Genomic DNA, 15775 nt, shown 5'->3' with positions numbered 1-15775 from the left:
AACTAAAACAGTGCATGTAGACTACAAAGAAGAAAAGTCGAACTTATCATAGGAATTTGAAACTATATAGTTATACTTATAGCTAGGCGATAACACAGATAAATCGGTCACAACAAATACGTTTACAAGTGAACCGTAAACGAAAAGAAAGTTGGAAATGCCTGTCATTGAACCAGTCGCTTCTAAATATGAAGAAATATGTGTAGAACAAAGATCGCTTAAAACTCCATCATCAGGACGGGGAGCAAATCTACAGGTAAACAATCAGGTAAGCTTGGTTTTGTTATGCACAATAGACTAACCGGGCTCTCCCCCATAGATTTCGAAACCAGATTTTTAGCATCGAAGCCTGCAAACTTACCGCTGAGTTGGCGTGGGGCAACCAGGTGAGCTTGAAACAAAATGCCTAATTTCCATTCGGAATTAATTTGTGAGTTAGAACCATGGTTCACAATAATTTTATTGATAAATAGAGTTCTTATCATCACTGTGTCTAAAATTTTACCAACCAATAAGGTACGTCATTAGAAAAGTAGTCTGCGCTAAGTTAGGCATCGAAAATTTTTCTATATTTATGTGTTCAATATCAGTGTATTATAGAGTACCAACAACAGCTGTTCCCGGTGTTTAAAAAGAATATAATGTAATACTCGATCACACACCCACAAATAATACACTCATTCTGTGAAACAAAAATGAAAAGAATTTCCAGTTGGCCTATTGTCATATTATTTTATTAATAAATGATAAAAACGTTTATTTTACTTTTTTTTTTCACCTATATGTATTTGCTGCAGATGTTTGTAATATTTATACTATTTTTCTCATAATGGCTTTGTTTGACACTTTGCAGTCAGAACTACAGAAAGAATGTTTCAAATGTGTTATTGATTTATGACGTCGATGTTTTGTTTTGGTTACCAAGGTTGCTAGGTAACTTAAAAACAATTCATTCATGTATCTTAAGCGATTCCTCTTTTGTGATTGTGACTAAGTATATAAGTAGTAGATGTTAATGATTGCAAATTTAAGATGCATTAAAGTTTAATAAACTAACATTCGAAGAAAAGGAAACTTGTATAAGAAGGCAGGTATTGTGTACTTTATTAATTGCCCGTAAATTCCATTAAAAGTGCAGCCATCTACAGTGGAATTCCTGGCGAAATTATATTTTTTGAATTTCACACAAAGCTATTCAAGGGGTATCTGCGCTAGCAATACCTAGTTTAAAATCGAGTGACTAGAGAGAAGGCAACTAGTCAATACCACCCACCACCAACTCATGGGTTACATGGATTTGACCTTCATTCTTATAATGTATCCACGACCCCGAAGTGTGAAGCGCGATTTCTCTTGAATATTTGGCGGAAACTCAAATCCACAGTGTGGCACACTAATCATTGGGACCCACCTGGAGAACAATTCTTTACCCTATTTTAAACAGCTAAATATTCAATTTATGACTACCGGGGAGCATTTTGTATTTACACTTAGATGTTTTACACAAGCCATTAACTTTTGAAAAATGCCCTACATTCAGGTAGAAACCTAAGAGCATGTAGAATTTACGATAAACAGTTTATTAATAAACTTATTTTGATCTATTCCTTGTGCTTCTGTGTTATATACTCCATGTTAATAGTATTAACAGTACGTGCTTTACAAATGTTATCTGGTTAAAATGGCAATAATCATCTCTTAACTCACAACACTACCGTATTACATTATCTGACATATGATACAAATCAGTTAATTTTCAAGTTTCTTCGGCAAATTCTCAGGTTTTACGTTTATCCGTGTATCAAGAAAAATGACTTACAATATTTTGCAGTCGTGCCTTACATACTTTTATAACCCGAACAAAGTACTGAATAAAAGTTGACAGCAACATCGTAATATAATGTTACATAACTGACATGTGCTTATAATAAAATCGAATACACTATTGACTAATAACATATTTCAAAGGTAATATCCTATATTAAGCTTTTGTAATAGGTTGACAATATCATTGTGACTACGTTTTCAGTTTGGTTGAACAGGAAAAATCCTACATTTCAGTTACCATATATGAGAGAAGTGCATTAGTTAGTTAGTTTTGATCTTCATGCAAAGCTACTCGAAGGCTATCTGCGCTAGCTGTCCCTATTTTAGCAGTGATAGACTAGGGGGAAAGCAGCTGGTCAACATCGCCCATCGCCAACTCTTGGGCTATTCTTTTACCAACGATTTACCATTATTTTATAACACTGCAACGGTGGAAAGGGCGTGCACGTTCGGTGACTGGAATTCGAACCCGCAAATTGCATTTCGAGCGCCCTAACCGTGGAGTACATTAAAATTTTCTTGTTATGATTCACTCAACATTTATAGGGTTAAAATTACTGTTTCCAACTAAGCAGGTAAGGAGCACAGTACACATCTCATAGTTAATTCTTCATAACTACAAAAAATAATTAGTGAAAATTAAAAAGCTTAAACATACAGTAACAGCACATTTGTTGAATGAAACACACGAACGTTTTCATAACTAAAGTCACTAACAATATTAGGATCATCATGGTTGCATACTTTGAAAATATTTTCTCAGACTTCCAACGTCTTTGGCTATTGAATTTGGCGTAAAACTTCTCGAGGGTTATATCTGCACTATCATCTCTAATTTTGAAGTGGTAGACTAGAGGGAAGGCAGCTAGTCAATAGTCAATCACTAAGTCTTGTCAGACCAAACGGTGGGATTTTACCGTTACTCTTATAGCATTATAATTCATTCATCACCCCAAAGTGTAGAACAAATTGTTTTTTGTTTTGTTTTTCAATAATAAGGCATGAACCTTAGATCCATAGTCCGACATGCTAACCACAGGGCCAACGCTTGGCTTTTCCAAAATGGTCCATCATTGGTGGATTAAGCAATGTGATGCATTCTGATCCTGGTGTTGTATTCCATTCTTTGAGAAGAGAGTGGTAGAAAATAAGCATTTTGATTACTTGTCTTGATACAATTTGACGAGTTAAGTGTCCTGCTAAATGGGGAAATTTCTTCCTGAAATAATAATTTCCACAGAAACTTCAGTTGGGGCCAAGACTGGACAGGGTAATTTGAAACAAGTGTTTCAGTCTGAAGCTAGGTATTGAAGCTTATGTTTCTGAAAACATGTGAAAGTTTTCTTGCACCGGAAAAATTAAGTTTAGAAACAATTTTCATCCCGTCAATAAATATCATTCAAATTTCATTACAATCATATAGATAGCATCCTATTTGACACTAGCCAGATAAGGAAGGTTTCTGTAAAGTTTTCCTTTCAGAGATGTGATACGGGTGGAAACTGTGTTTCTGTGTATACAAGCACTTTGCTTTTTTGTTCTAGCTAGTTCTAACATTTTTTTATTGATAGTTTTACTTTTCCCAAGAGGTCATGAAGTGGATACTGTTATCTAATGTTTTTGTGATATCTTACTTTCTCTTTGGTAATGGACAATGTCTGAAGAGATTACTCTGCCAGTGATTTTGTGAATTCAAAAATTATCCTTATAAATACGTTATATTTCCCCTAGTTACATTTCTTGGCACAGAACTTGATAAATACCCTGTCAAAGGAAAAAGTAGTGTTCTAAGCTTCAAAATCTCATGAGTGTCCACAGGATGATGCAGGGGTGGGGGGGACTCACTAGCGCCATCCTGGAATTTCAGAAGAAAATTTATATGAACAATATATTTTAAAAATATATTAGAAAGTAATACTATTTGAATATAAATGATAAAATTAGGTTTACATAAATAAGCCATAATCAGCCAGAGCATCACATTCAAACTTCAAGGCAAATGGCCTGCACTCTGTGATGGCTTGCTTCCACCAGGAATACATTCTATGGACGCTTCTGGTCATTACTGTGACCTGTTCGAAATACAGAGTTGTTTTTACATGCCTGATTGTTATTTGAAAGATCACAAACAGTTCATGTCAAAACTAATAATAAAATATTACAAAAAATACTCCATTCAATTTTAGAATATGTTCTTTCTCTCTTTTTCTTTTTTTTTAAGAGCTCTTGGACTACTCTTTTCTGATTTAGTAATGGAATTTGATCACTACTCTTATAATGCATATCCACAACCTCAAAGTGCAGAGAGTTTTAGAGACAACAGGTCATGTAAAAGTATTCTTGGATTAATAGCTTAAGTATTCTAACTACTATATCATGTCATGCCCAGCATCACCAGAACTTAGCTCAATCCCAAATTAAAAAATACTGAAATGGTTAAGCATGTGAAATTGGTAAAAATTATTTTTGACTTTTTGTGACTGAATAATTTATTCCTTAAATTCTGTAGAACAAAATGGTCATAATGAATGTTTATTATTGAGCAAACTGAATATATTACCTAACTGTACTGTAATTAAATAAATAAAGCCTTTCTAAACTTTCACAAAAACATATATAATAGAAAAATTAATACATTTTCTCAGCTCTTAAATGTGATCATGAACAAAAATGTGTTTGTTTGTTGTTAAGCAAAAAGTTATGCAATGGGCTATCTGTGCTGTGCCCACCACAAGTATCAAAACCTGCTTTTTAGTGTTATAAGCCTTTAGACTTACCACTGAGCCACTGGTGGGTAGAGGCAACAAAAATATAATTGTTTACTAGTTTCTAAATTACAAACTTTGTACTTCATGATACACAAGCATTAACAGGTAAAATTTATGATTGTGATAATTATAATGATAATTAGAAGCATACCATCCTAAAATTACTTTACTCTTGCCATATATTCAAGAAACCCCTGCACAAACCTTATTATTCTGCTCTATAATGTGAACCATTTGTGTTCTGGCTCTTTTGTTTGAGAAAACAAGTTTGAAGTGATTAAATGCTATCAGTTTATAGTTTATTTTAACCTTCTCTTGCTCCTCAACTGATGCAATTTTGTTTTGAAATTCACAGAAGAGAATAAAGTATTATTAAAATACTAAACTTTTTCATGTCAGAGAACCTTTAAAATTTTGTGGATGGGATCACAAGATTGTGGTTGTTTCCAGAGTTTAAAGAAAAATTAATCTACATGTTCAAAACAGCCTAAAGATTTAGGTTTACAATATCAATTGATAGCTTTTTTAGATAAACTTTGAAAAAGTAATTTTATAAATTGAGCTAGCAATTGCAATTTTCAAGATTAACAATATCTATTCATTTGATGGTTTTGCAAAAGTAATTTTAAAAAAAGATAAAAAAGCTAGGGCATAACTTTTAATTGAAGTATTATATATTTTATGACTAACAACATATGAAAATAAACATATACAGTTTCAATAACATAATATTTAGCTTTGATTTCAGTACTATACATTGATTACATGGAGTATTTTTTCTCCTTTATGACTCTGCACAGTTCTTGTATGGACTGTGTAAGCATTGATAATTTTTTCATTCGTTCTTTATGTTGGGCTTCCTGAACCATAAGAGTCCTTTTTCCATGTTCACGCCACTTTTTTCTAAACTCAACAAACCATCCTGGTGTCTGTTCATCACGTCGCCTTTTTCGTCTTTTTCTTGGTGGGGAGCAGGACTGTGAGGGGAGTGTTGTTGACTGAGGAGGTGACTGTAGAGTAGTATCTGGTGGAATGCTACTAGATGTATCGAGTGAAGGGGTCTCAGAACTGAGTGGAAGCTCCAGATATGTTATTTGTGGAACAGATGTCTTCTTATCAAGAAGTTCATCTAACATCTATGAAAAAAAAAATACCAACTAGAAAAATCTGCAGCAAAAATGAGCTAGTATTACAACACTAAAAATCAACATAACAGTTAAGCTATTACTATTACAAGATTGCAATATTAACATGAAAGAGCAAATACTTGCACAATATAAATTTGCAAAATGTATGAATTATTCATTTTGTAATCTACGTTCTATTTATTATGATGTACTTGACTTTCATGTTCCAAACATTCTAGCATAAATAAATGAACTCTACAAATTGAACAAGTGCACTATGAGATCTTAACTTGTACATTTACCATGTTACTATATTTTATTTACTTTGCAAACACAGGTAAATGCAGGTACAACAAAATAACTTTTAAGCTAGTTAAAATAAATGGCCAAGTTTAGAAAAACTTGGACATATTTTATGCTTACATAAGTTATAAAGTCACTGGGTCTTGAAAATAAAATTCTTAGTTGAAATGCTATTATAAATAGTCTTATGACCAGATAGGGGCTAATTTAAAAAATAATCAGCAGCTATATTGTGACTGTTTTATCTCACATAGTGTGTGGTACATCTCTGACACATACTTAACAGTGTTTGATAACTTCACTTTCTTATGTACTACCACCTTCAATCCATTTCAGTAAAATGACTATAATTCTAGTTTTAAGATGTTCTCAGAAATGGGTGTTACATACACAAAAATACTTCCAGTGACTTCCTTCACCTGTCCCTATGGTGCGATCTTTGATTTTCCTGTAGGTGCTTATCATATTAGACCACTTTTTTCTCAAAAGCTTTACAGAAATTGCATAACCATGTTTTTTGAAAACTGCTACAACTTCCTTCCAGACACCTTTTTTCAAAGTTGTTTTATCTTCAAACCTGTGTTGTCGTTGTCTATACTCATTAATTAACAAAAGGGTTGCTGCATATGTCCAAGTAAACCTTTCTGAAAGTAAAATCAATTGTAATTATCATTATGAGATAATAAAGTATAAACTAACGTACATTTACACCCCCATAATACAAAATCCAAACCACCTACCATTTAAGAAGACTTAATTGAACAGATCATTTACTGGCAAACACTGAATTTTAACACTGCTTGTATCTGCAAATTGGGTAAGCTAATGTTGATAGTGGAAGTAGGTTTATTTTTTTGTTTCCTTTTTAGAGCAATATAATTGGCCAAAAAAAGACAATAATTTAGCCTACATTTAGCTTCAGTGGACCACCGGCTGCTCCAAATCGATGTGTCAAAATTGCTGGCAAATGCTTAAATGACTGTCAAAAATTGCAATTTTAATCGAAATGGAACCATTATATTGCAAATGTAAAAAGCCACAGATGTTCAAAATGCTAAGCAGGATCTCTCTGCAGTTATGAATGTAATGGATTATCAATTTCTTTTAAATTGAGTTAATGACATGGGGGAAATTAGCCAAAAAGAGTATTGGCAAGTACTAATAATGAAACAAATAGTACAAGAAAACAACTATGGCCAAATTACAATGAGAATATTGTGAATATCAATAAAGGTGTACATGACAAAAATGATTATATGAATTTTATTGATAATGACATTTTGGCTTTAAATGGAGGTAGTGATGATGATGACAAAAGAAGATGAATACATCATGAAAGAATGCAAAAATGTATATGATACAAGAGATGTTTTTGGAATGGAAGCTTCTTTGATGAGAAATTTATCGGGTCAAAAATTACATGAAAGTGAATGCTATAATTCTACTGATAAAGCAAGTTGTATAATTACATTCAGCAATTCAATTTTAGAGAAAATATATTCTATCTTATACAATGATGCAGACCAATTATTGCTTAATATAAGAAAACAAATTGTAAAAGATAACAGAGTGACCAAAGAAATCATATCCTGTCACAAGTTAAAGAAAAATATAAAGTACATTCAAAACTTTTGCTGCACTCTGTCCAGTGAAGGGTGTTATTAGCTCCATAGTGTGATTCACTACAATATGACAAAGTTTTCTGTTTGTGTAAAATTGGTATAGAAACCCAATAAACTACTTGAAGTTTTAGCTTAATACAGTATCCTGTAAACACATTTCAAATGAAGCTATTTAAAAATGCAGTGCTAGATGTCTAACATTCTTAATATATAGCTAATACCCATTGACACATCAATCTTTGTGTAGTCATATCTTCATCTATACTTAATATTTTGCTATGAAAAAAAGAAATCCTTATAATAAAAAATTTCATTTAGTATAATTTTTCATAATCAAATTTTAAGATCAATTTTTGATTATCCAAACCCTAGTATAAAATGTGACCTAATTTGCCCATATACCAGTTGTTAAAATGTTGTACTCTGATGTGGTATGTATTAAGCATATGAATAAAAAACTGTATACAATTTCATTAATCAAATTTTTAGTACAATATAAATACTTTATATTCATGTAAGTAAACAATAGTTATCCATAAAATGCATTTGAAATAAATTCTTGACTCAAATATCAACAACAATATATGTATTCAGTTATATCAAATGCAAATTCTAGATTTAATATTCTAGTATGCACTTTATACATGGAGGAAGATTTAAATACTTTATAGTAAAAACCAACTCATAAAAAAAAGGATCTCTCTTTTTTCACAATCAAGCTTTCCCTTAAATTCCAAGTTACTTAACTCTCATCTCAAAATAAAAATTATTTAAAATTTTTAACATCTTAAATCAACAGACTGAGATCTAGTTGAGTATAATAATAAAATAAAATTTTCATCATTCATGAAAAGAAAATCATGTTGTTATTGTTTGTGTACTGAAGTATACAAGGTAAATTATGTGTTTTTCAATAAAAATTAATGGTTATGTAGCACCGTTGATTAACTCTTGCTATAATTTTTCATTTATTATATTTGAAAAAAGTATACATATTTGTGTTAATAACAATTACTTAGATAAAAAACTGAGTAGAATTAGAGTTTATAATGAATTTGTTACGCCTAAAACAAAAAAAAGATAAGAAGTTTAACTATTAATTACTACCATCTGTAGAAATAATTACAAGCTTAGATGAGTCTTGTGCATCATAATATATAAATATAAGAATTATAAAATTCTATTTGAAATTTTCATATATATGAAATTTATCATTATTATTAGTTCCTTATAATCCTAAGTAAGTAGAAAACAAACCATAAAATATGTTAAGAGTAATGGTATCCATAAGGAGATTACCTTCGTCCTCATGTCGAAGAGAGTTTGAGGATATATCCTGTGACTTCAAGGGAGATGCAGATGAATACCTTGTGTGTACTTGTGCTAGATCTCTTGTTGAATTAGAAACTTCCTCTGTTGTATTTGATGGCAAAGACACTGTTGTTAAAGTTCTTGTATAGTCTAGCTTTTCAGAAGAAGCAATTGTTTCAACTGTTGTTGTCATCAGGGGAACTGAGGGCAAGGCTGTTTTGAAAATCATCTCTTCGGAGCCACTATTAGGTATTTCACATGTCGTGGACATGAGGGGAATTTTTGTGAAAGGTGCTGCACACACTGTTTCTCCAGAAGTACCAACAGAGGTCTCCGTCAGGTTCACAATAGGAGCTATTTCTAAGGGTGTTGTACATACTGGTACTTCACAAAAGCCAGCAATTGTCTCAGTTGCACTCTTTAGTTTTTCATATTCATTGTATACTTCTATAAAACATGATTTCAAAAAAGAAAGCATTTTTAATACAATATACAAATGTTATTCATATAATGCAAGAACATACATAAACACAAGTTTATAAAGACATCTTTACTATCAAATAAAATTTCATTTAAACAAACAAGAGCATGTTAACATTTTCTTACTCTGAAAATGTATTTCAAATAGATACTCACCTCTCCTCACTCAAAGCTATATCTATCCTGGTCTACCCTCTAAGCATTGATAAAAAAAATTTTGCTACAGTGCACCAGTCTTTGTATCCCACAAGTTTTGTGCTATTTCAGAACATGTGCTGATCATGTGACTACTCTCCACCAATCGTATTGTGCCATCCATAATGGTGCAGCTAGCTCTCTCTACTATTATAGAACAATCCTCACTATCAATAATTGGCAGGTGCAAACCATAAACACTGGCATCTCAGTGGGGAGGAAGGATGAGAAGTGGGCGAGTGGAGGTAAGTACCTATCTGTTGGATATACAAGACTGTTTAGCTTAATAGTTACAATTTAGTTTATTTAGGAATTAATATTTAATAATTATTTAGTTTTCATAACAAGTGTGTTAAAAGTTACTTATTTTAAAAGTAATAGTTATGACAAGTTTGTTACACAACTCTGTGCGGGTCGGGTTGTATGTTGTGTACGCAGTTTGATTGTTGTACTAGGCTTTGGTAATATTGTTGACGTCATCTTACTCAAAGCTTCCAAGTTTTTCTAGTTATGTATAATATTGTTGCTAGTAGAGGGCTAGATAGTTCTAGATTTTTTTGTCACATGTTATAAATACATCTTACTCAAAGCTTCCAAGTTTTTCTAGTTATGTATAATATTGTTGCTAGTAGAGGGCTAGATAGTTCTAGATTTTTTTGTCACATGTTATAAATACATGTAGATACAGCATGTTAAAAAGATAGAAAAAAGTTAGTTAGTGAAAGAAAATGTGAAGTGATTAGCCTTAACAGGTGATTTATATAGTGTGTTTCACAGCTGTATTCTAACAACAGAAATAGGAAAAATAATTTGTCTTGTCAATTGCTTTCTAAAGTAAATGAACCAACATGTGTGGAATTTTGGCAGAAAAAAAACAAGACAATTATCTAAAACTCTGGATACAACCATGGTAACCAACAAGTTAAGTAAAGTTAAGTCAGAAAATGTTAAGTTAGTGAAAGTGAAGTTAGACTGCATGATAGTTAATTTAGCCATAACGGATGATATTTTAAAGTAAGTTTCATAGTTTAATAGAGATAAGAATAATAATTTGTCTTGTCAAAATGTGTTATTAAGTCTGTGTGGACTTTGATGAAAAGGAGATAATTATTTAAAGTTCTGGATACAACTGTGGTAACCCGCATGGTAACTTAAGTGTATTTATTGCAGATTGTGCAGTAACAAACAGAGTAGAGAAACATAATTTTTCTTGTCAATTGGTTTCTAAAGTAATTGAATCAGCCTGTGTGGATTTTTGACAAGAAAAGATAATTATTTAAAATTTTAGATACAACTGTGATATTCTATAGTGTAAAAAAATTTTTTGTACATATGTTTGACTTGTTTTAAATATATTATTTTAAAACAAGTGAATTGTGTGCTATCCATTTATTGTTCAAATTCATTGCTAACAAGTCACAGACACCTACTGTAAAAGAAACCCAGCTTACTTATACTAAAACCCTGACACTATCAGAAATACATTTTCAGAGGAAGAAAATTTTAACTTCCGAAATGATACTACCTCCTCTCACCCAAAGCTAGAATCCCACATTGTCAAGGTGGAGGGTCTGATAAAGGCGCATGAATATCAAATCAAGCAGAGAGAGACTGCAGTGAAAAAACAGGTGTGCTAGTAAATGAAAAGAAAGCACACCAGTGGGGTACAGCACTTGATCTGGAACAGGTTTGCTCTTTGCCCAGCAGTCAGTAAAGTAACACAATTTAGGCAGAACTGAATTGAAAGGCACCACTAATAAGGAGACGTGCAGAACTGAATCGGTGTAGGAAGTGCTCGATAAATATGACATGAATCAGTATGATGACTAACATGGAAAGGCTTCTATTTATGCAACCACTTTCCTTTATACGTATGTGCCAAGGGAAGTGCCATGGGTTACACCAGATTACACCAAGTGAGGTCCATCCAGGGAAAATATTCAATTGAAACGCCTTGTATAAGATATAATAATCAACAAGTGTGGTCTGCCTGGCAAAAACATCCAGGGGAAGCCCCTTGGATATGTAGGATTATGAAAGATATAAATTACTGTTATGAGTGCAATCGTGAGAGTCATCATAACTAGTCCTCTGTCCACATCCATGTCATAACGAGCCATCGTAAGGAACAAGACATAGTACAGAACATAGTGATAGTGAGTCATAGTATGGTACCAGTAAATGAGCGAGAGATAAAAACAAAATAATAGTTTGTGGCTAGAGCATAAGAATCATGAAATGTATTTGAATAGGCAAAGTTCAGTCTGTCTGGTCAAAATAAATCCAGTGGAAGTACCTTGGGTTACATCAGATTATGCCAAGTGTGGTCCATCCAGTGGAAGTACCTTGGGTTACGTCAGATTATGCCAAGTGTGGTCCATTCAGTGGAAGCACCTTGCATAAGAAAAACAAGTGCAGTCTGCCTAGACAAAAACATCTGAGGGAAGTCCCTTGGATACTGAATATTATTGTATAATTTATTTTTTGGTACTGTAATGATTATAACAATTACAGCCCTCTTCTTGCTGAGTGGCTACATATGGGCTAGAAAATGTTATTTTGTTTTTTAAAACCCACCCAGGAGAAAACCTCCATGGTCCACCACTCCAGTGACTGGGAACTGGTAAAGACTTGTGTGCTCCACTAGAATAGAGGAGGAATGACACACTGGAAACAGTGCAATGGGTGTCTGCAATTATCTCTTTTGAAAAGCAGATAGACCCCAATTGTAGGATTCGTGGGACAGTATGGATGGGCAGAAATCCCCATCTGCTCTATTTATGAGGTCTATGAGTGATGGTTCTTTATAAATGAAACTAGTAAGCTTTGGGTGAAAGGTGCACGAGAAAAAAATTTCCACTCAGTAGTTATATCCTGCCTGACAAAAGATCGTAAAGTGAAAGGAAGAAATCGTCGGCTGAATGTAAAACACAAACTCCCTGCGAACTAAACCCTATACTTCCCCAGCAGACATAATCAACCTGGGAACTTGTGTCACAAAAATTGTCAACTGTCGAGGGAATTTCATCATCCACCATAATAAATTTCAAATTCATATAAACAAATTAGAATATGGAAAACAGAAATGTTTCTAAAACAAACAAGTAGAAACAATGGAAATCAAACATGAGAAGGAGAAACTTGAAGTTGAAACTGATATAAATTTGTGATGAAGTATTATCAAAATTTTGTAATCACATGAAGAGCAAATTAAAACACACATTTACACACTAGAATGCCAACTGAGATGGTGAGGATTGTTTTAGAACAGTAGAGGGAGCTAGCTGCACCTGAGATGGAGCACTACGATTGGTGGAGAGTAGTCACATGATCAGCACATTCCAAAATGTTGCAAAACTGATGGAGTATAAGGACTGGTGTATTGTAGGGAATTTTTATTAATCAATGCTTAGAGGGCAGACCAGGATCAAGATAGCTTTGGGTGACAGGAGGAGTACCATTTTGGAATTTACATATATTTAACAAAACATTTAAATTATGTAACCCCACAGACCACAGTACAGATATAAAAATTATCTACAAAATTCTTAAAGTTGTTTGAGAATACGGAAGGTTGAGTAGGTTATATTAAACAAAATTTGAATAAGCAAATCATCAAGTCACATGACAATCACAGTTGAGTTGATACAAGTTCACAGTGGAATAGCATTTATTGGAACCACATTTGTACATTCTTTGGCATTTTGTAGGTAGTGTGATAAAACCAAAAATTTATCAGTTTTGGGAAGGGTATGTAACAGCCCTTTCGAAAACAAAATATTCATCAACTAGTGTTGAAGACATGTTCAAATTGTAAAATTATAATTTTCAACATGGAGATATCCCTTGTACTTAATGGCATTGGAAAACAAAGTGTGGCATCTTGTAAAAGGTGAGATTCCACAGACACAAAAATCAGTAACAAAAGTTATGCACGTACCCCAGGCAACATAATCAAGAAAAAGTTTTTTCCAGAAAATGACACAAGTCGTGTATACAAGTTGCTTCCATGATATATTCAGGAAAAGAAGATCAAAAGTGTATGAACAGCACCTAGCTATAAAAAATGACATCCACTGTTAGTCAACGGGTGATCAAAAGTCAAAAGGTTGTATATGGCATGTTGCAAAACTTTCTTAAAGGGATTCATACTTCATTGCTGGATACTGTGCCAGGAGCAACTTATGGATCAGGAGAATGGATACAAAAGTCAAGATAACTCTGCTTTCCATCAGACAAAAGTTCTAGACCCTTTGTTCCACACAAAAATTCTAGTTTTGTATAGAAACGAGACCAAAAGGATATGGTTTCAAGCAGCTAGAGAATGAAATGTATATTTATGGTGTTCCATACAGAGACATACTGGTCAAGTCACCTGATGCAGCACCAATGGACTTTGGTGCAGTCAGACTACCAAAATGGGCTCTGGAAAACCATTATCCTCATACACTAGGTAGCTTACGAAAAGCTTCAAGGATTAATGGTGTGCTTTGGACATTACCTCCTTATTACAGAGCATTTTGCAATGGAATTTATACTGCAGGGATGCATATTCATCAAATAAAGTATGAATGGTTGTGGAAACATTGACTGTAATGATGCAGTGAAGATCCAAAATTATTTTAATATAATGTACTCATTCATGTGTAATATTTTTGCTCATGTTCAATTAAAAAACATTTCCATTTGAGCAGTAAAAAAATATATTGCTTGACATTCCTAGACTATGTAAATGTATTAAATGAGCAAGTAAGAAAAAAACAAATATGTATACATATTGTTACAACAGCGGAAGTCACGTGATGCTGCTGGCGCATTTGGTGCTGGTAACGTGCTTGAAATTTCTCGAATGATCATGAATTATCGGGTAAGCCCGAGTTTGTTCGAGACGCCCTATTTTTTTAGTATATAAGCCTAGCAGAGAAAGCCTGCGGGATGAATGAAGAGAGTTCCAAGTAATTTACGATTCTGTTTCGAGCTAGTGTGTGAAGTTATCGAGATTGTGAATCGCTGTAATTTATAGTGTGTATTATAAAAGTAGTTAAGTTTAAAGTGATGAGAAACGTACTGATTGTGAAATTACTATGTATTAAAAGTTTGTATCGAGAAAGAATAAACTAGTTTAATCAAGAAAGGACTTGAATAGCTGAAGTTCCTTGGAAAGAATTTCTACCGGGAATTAACAAACAAGCAGATACGTAACAATATATATGATACATGACCAGTTATGAGTGTGAAACATCTTAATTCCCTAAAAGCAACAGCAAATGTTTCCTTAACTATTAGAGATCTAAATTAAGTGTATTTCATGTTTATCAGTTACTTAAAGTATATTTTCACATAACTTCCCTTTTGCAATGCAACACTCACTGCAGAATATGAACTGCTTAATCATTTACACTGTTTAACTAAAAAATCCAAAAATATTAAAATAACAGCTAAAGTTTATTAGGAAATAATCTGGTTTTATAAATTGAAACACTATTATTTAAAACATATGTTCACAAGAAAACGTTTTCCTATTTATTGTACATTTTGTCAGGCTTTTTAAACTTCAGTTATTCATATAGCTAATCAAATTTAAGTACTAGTAAAAACCATAAAGTTATCTCTTACATAACAATTTTTATAACTGGGGTTAATGTGTATTAACACAAAATCCTGAAACAAGTGGATGATAAAAGGTCAACTTACCCATCAACCAATTATAAAGTGTTAAGTCACGTAATATAACTGAGTTATAAGCTCATCCACTAAAGATTAAAAATACTAATTTAACACATGTATTCTCCTCTAATAAATGATTTCATAAATCAACACAACAGAAGTAATTCTGTTGAAGAAGTTTGCATTTAGGCTTACAAATCTTGTATGATTATGAGAATCAAAGAGGCTATTAACTCTTTCAGCATCGGTTCGGTCCCTGGGACCGACCTTGTAACCATTTTGTGCTTGTTATAGTTTTCATGCTATAACCTTTAAATTAGTAAGCGAATGTTAACGAAATTTAGCAGGTTATCAGTAAACATTAAAATGCTTTCATACGCAAGATATCAAATTTTTTTTTATTGAGTCTTAAGGTTTATAAAGCAATGTTTTTCTCATGTCTATTTTTCTTTTTGCATGTTGCCTATCTATCATG

At 32.7% G+C, this 15775-nt stretch overlaps 2 protein-coding genes across 6 annotated transcripts in view; one reads left to right on the top strand and one right to left on the bottom strand.

Annotated features, from left to right (window-relative positions):
• The window catches only part of LOC106461562 (ninjurin-2-like), a 68147-nt gene continuing 52372 nt past the window's right edge, over positions 1–15775 (top strand). Inside the window, exons 1-2 of one of the 3 annotated variants that reach the window (XR_002611013.1) lie at positions 1–268; positions 5468–5542. The gene's annotated coding sequence lies outside the window, so the exon portion shown is untranslated. Of the gene's footprint in view, positions 269–5467; positions 5543–15775 lie in introns of those variants that run through there. The other 2 variants (XR_002611012.1, XR_002611011.1) reach the window with 2 other exon arrangements.
• Positions 5249–15775, bottom strand: part of LOC111086282 — a 23081-nt gene continuing 12554 nt past the window's right edge. Inside the window, exons 4-6 of one of the 3 annotated variants that reach the window (XM_022388564.1) lie at positions 8947–9405; positions 6416–6669; positions 5249–5731 (exon numbers count right to left, since the gene is read on the bottom strand). In XM_022388564.1, coding sequence (XP_022244272.1) covers positions 5357–5731; positions 6416–6669; positions 8947–9405 — 1088 coding nt within the window. In that variant the 3' untranslated portion in view covers positions 5249–5356. The remainder of the gene's footprint in view (positions 5732–6415; positions 6670–8946; positions 9406–15775) is intronic. The other 2 variants (XM_022388563.1, XM_022388565.1) reach the window with 2 other exon arrangements.

Source organism: Limulus polyphemus, unplaced genomic scaffold (genome assembly GCF_000517525.1).
Source record: "Limulus polyphemus unplaced genomic scaffold, Limulus_polyphemus-2.1.2 Scaffold987, whole genome shotgun sequence".
Lineage (NCBI taxonomy): Eukaryota > Metazoa > Arthropoda > Merostomata > Xiphosura > Limulidae > Limulus > Limulus polyphemus.
Note: the sequence above shows the minus strand (reverse complement) of the source record. Positions and strands in the feature narration are given on the sequence as shown.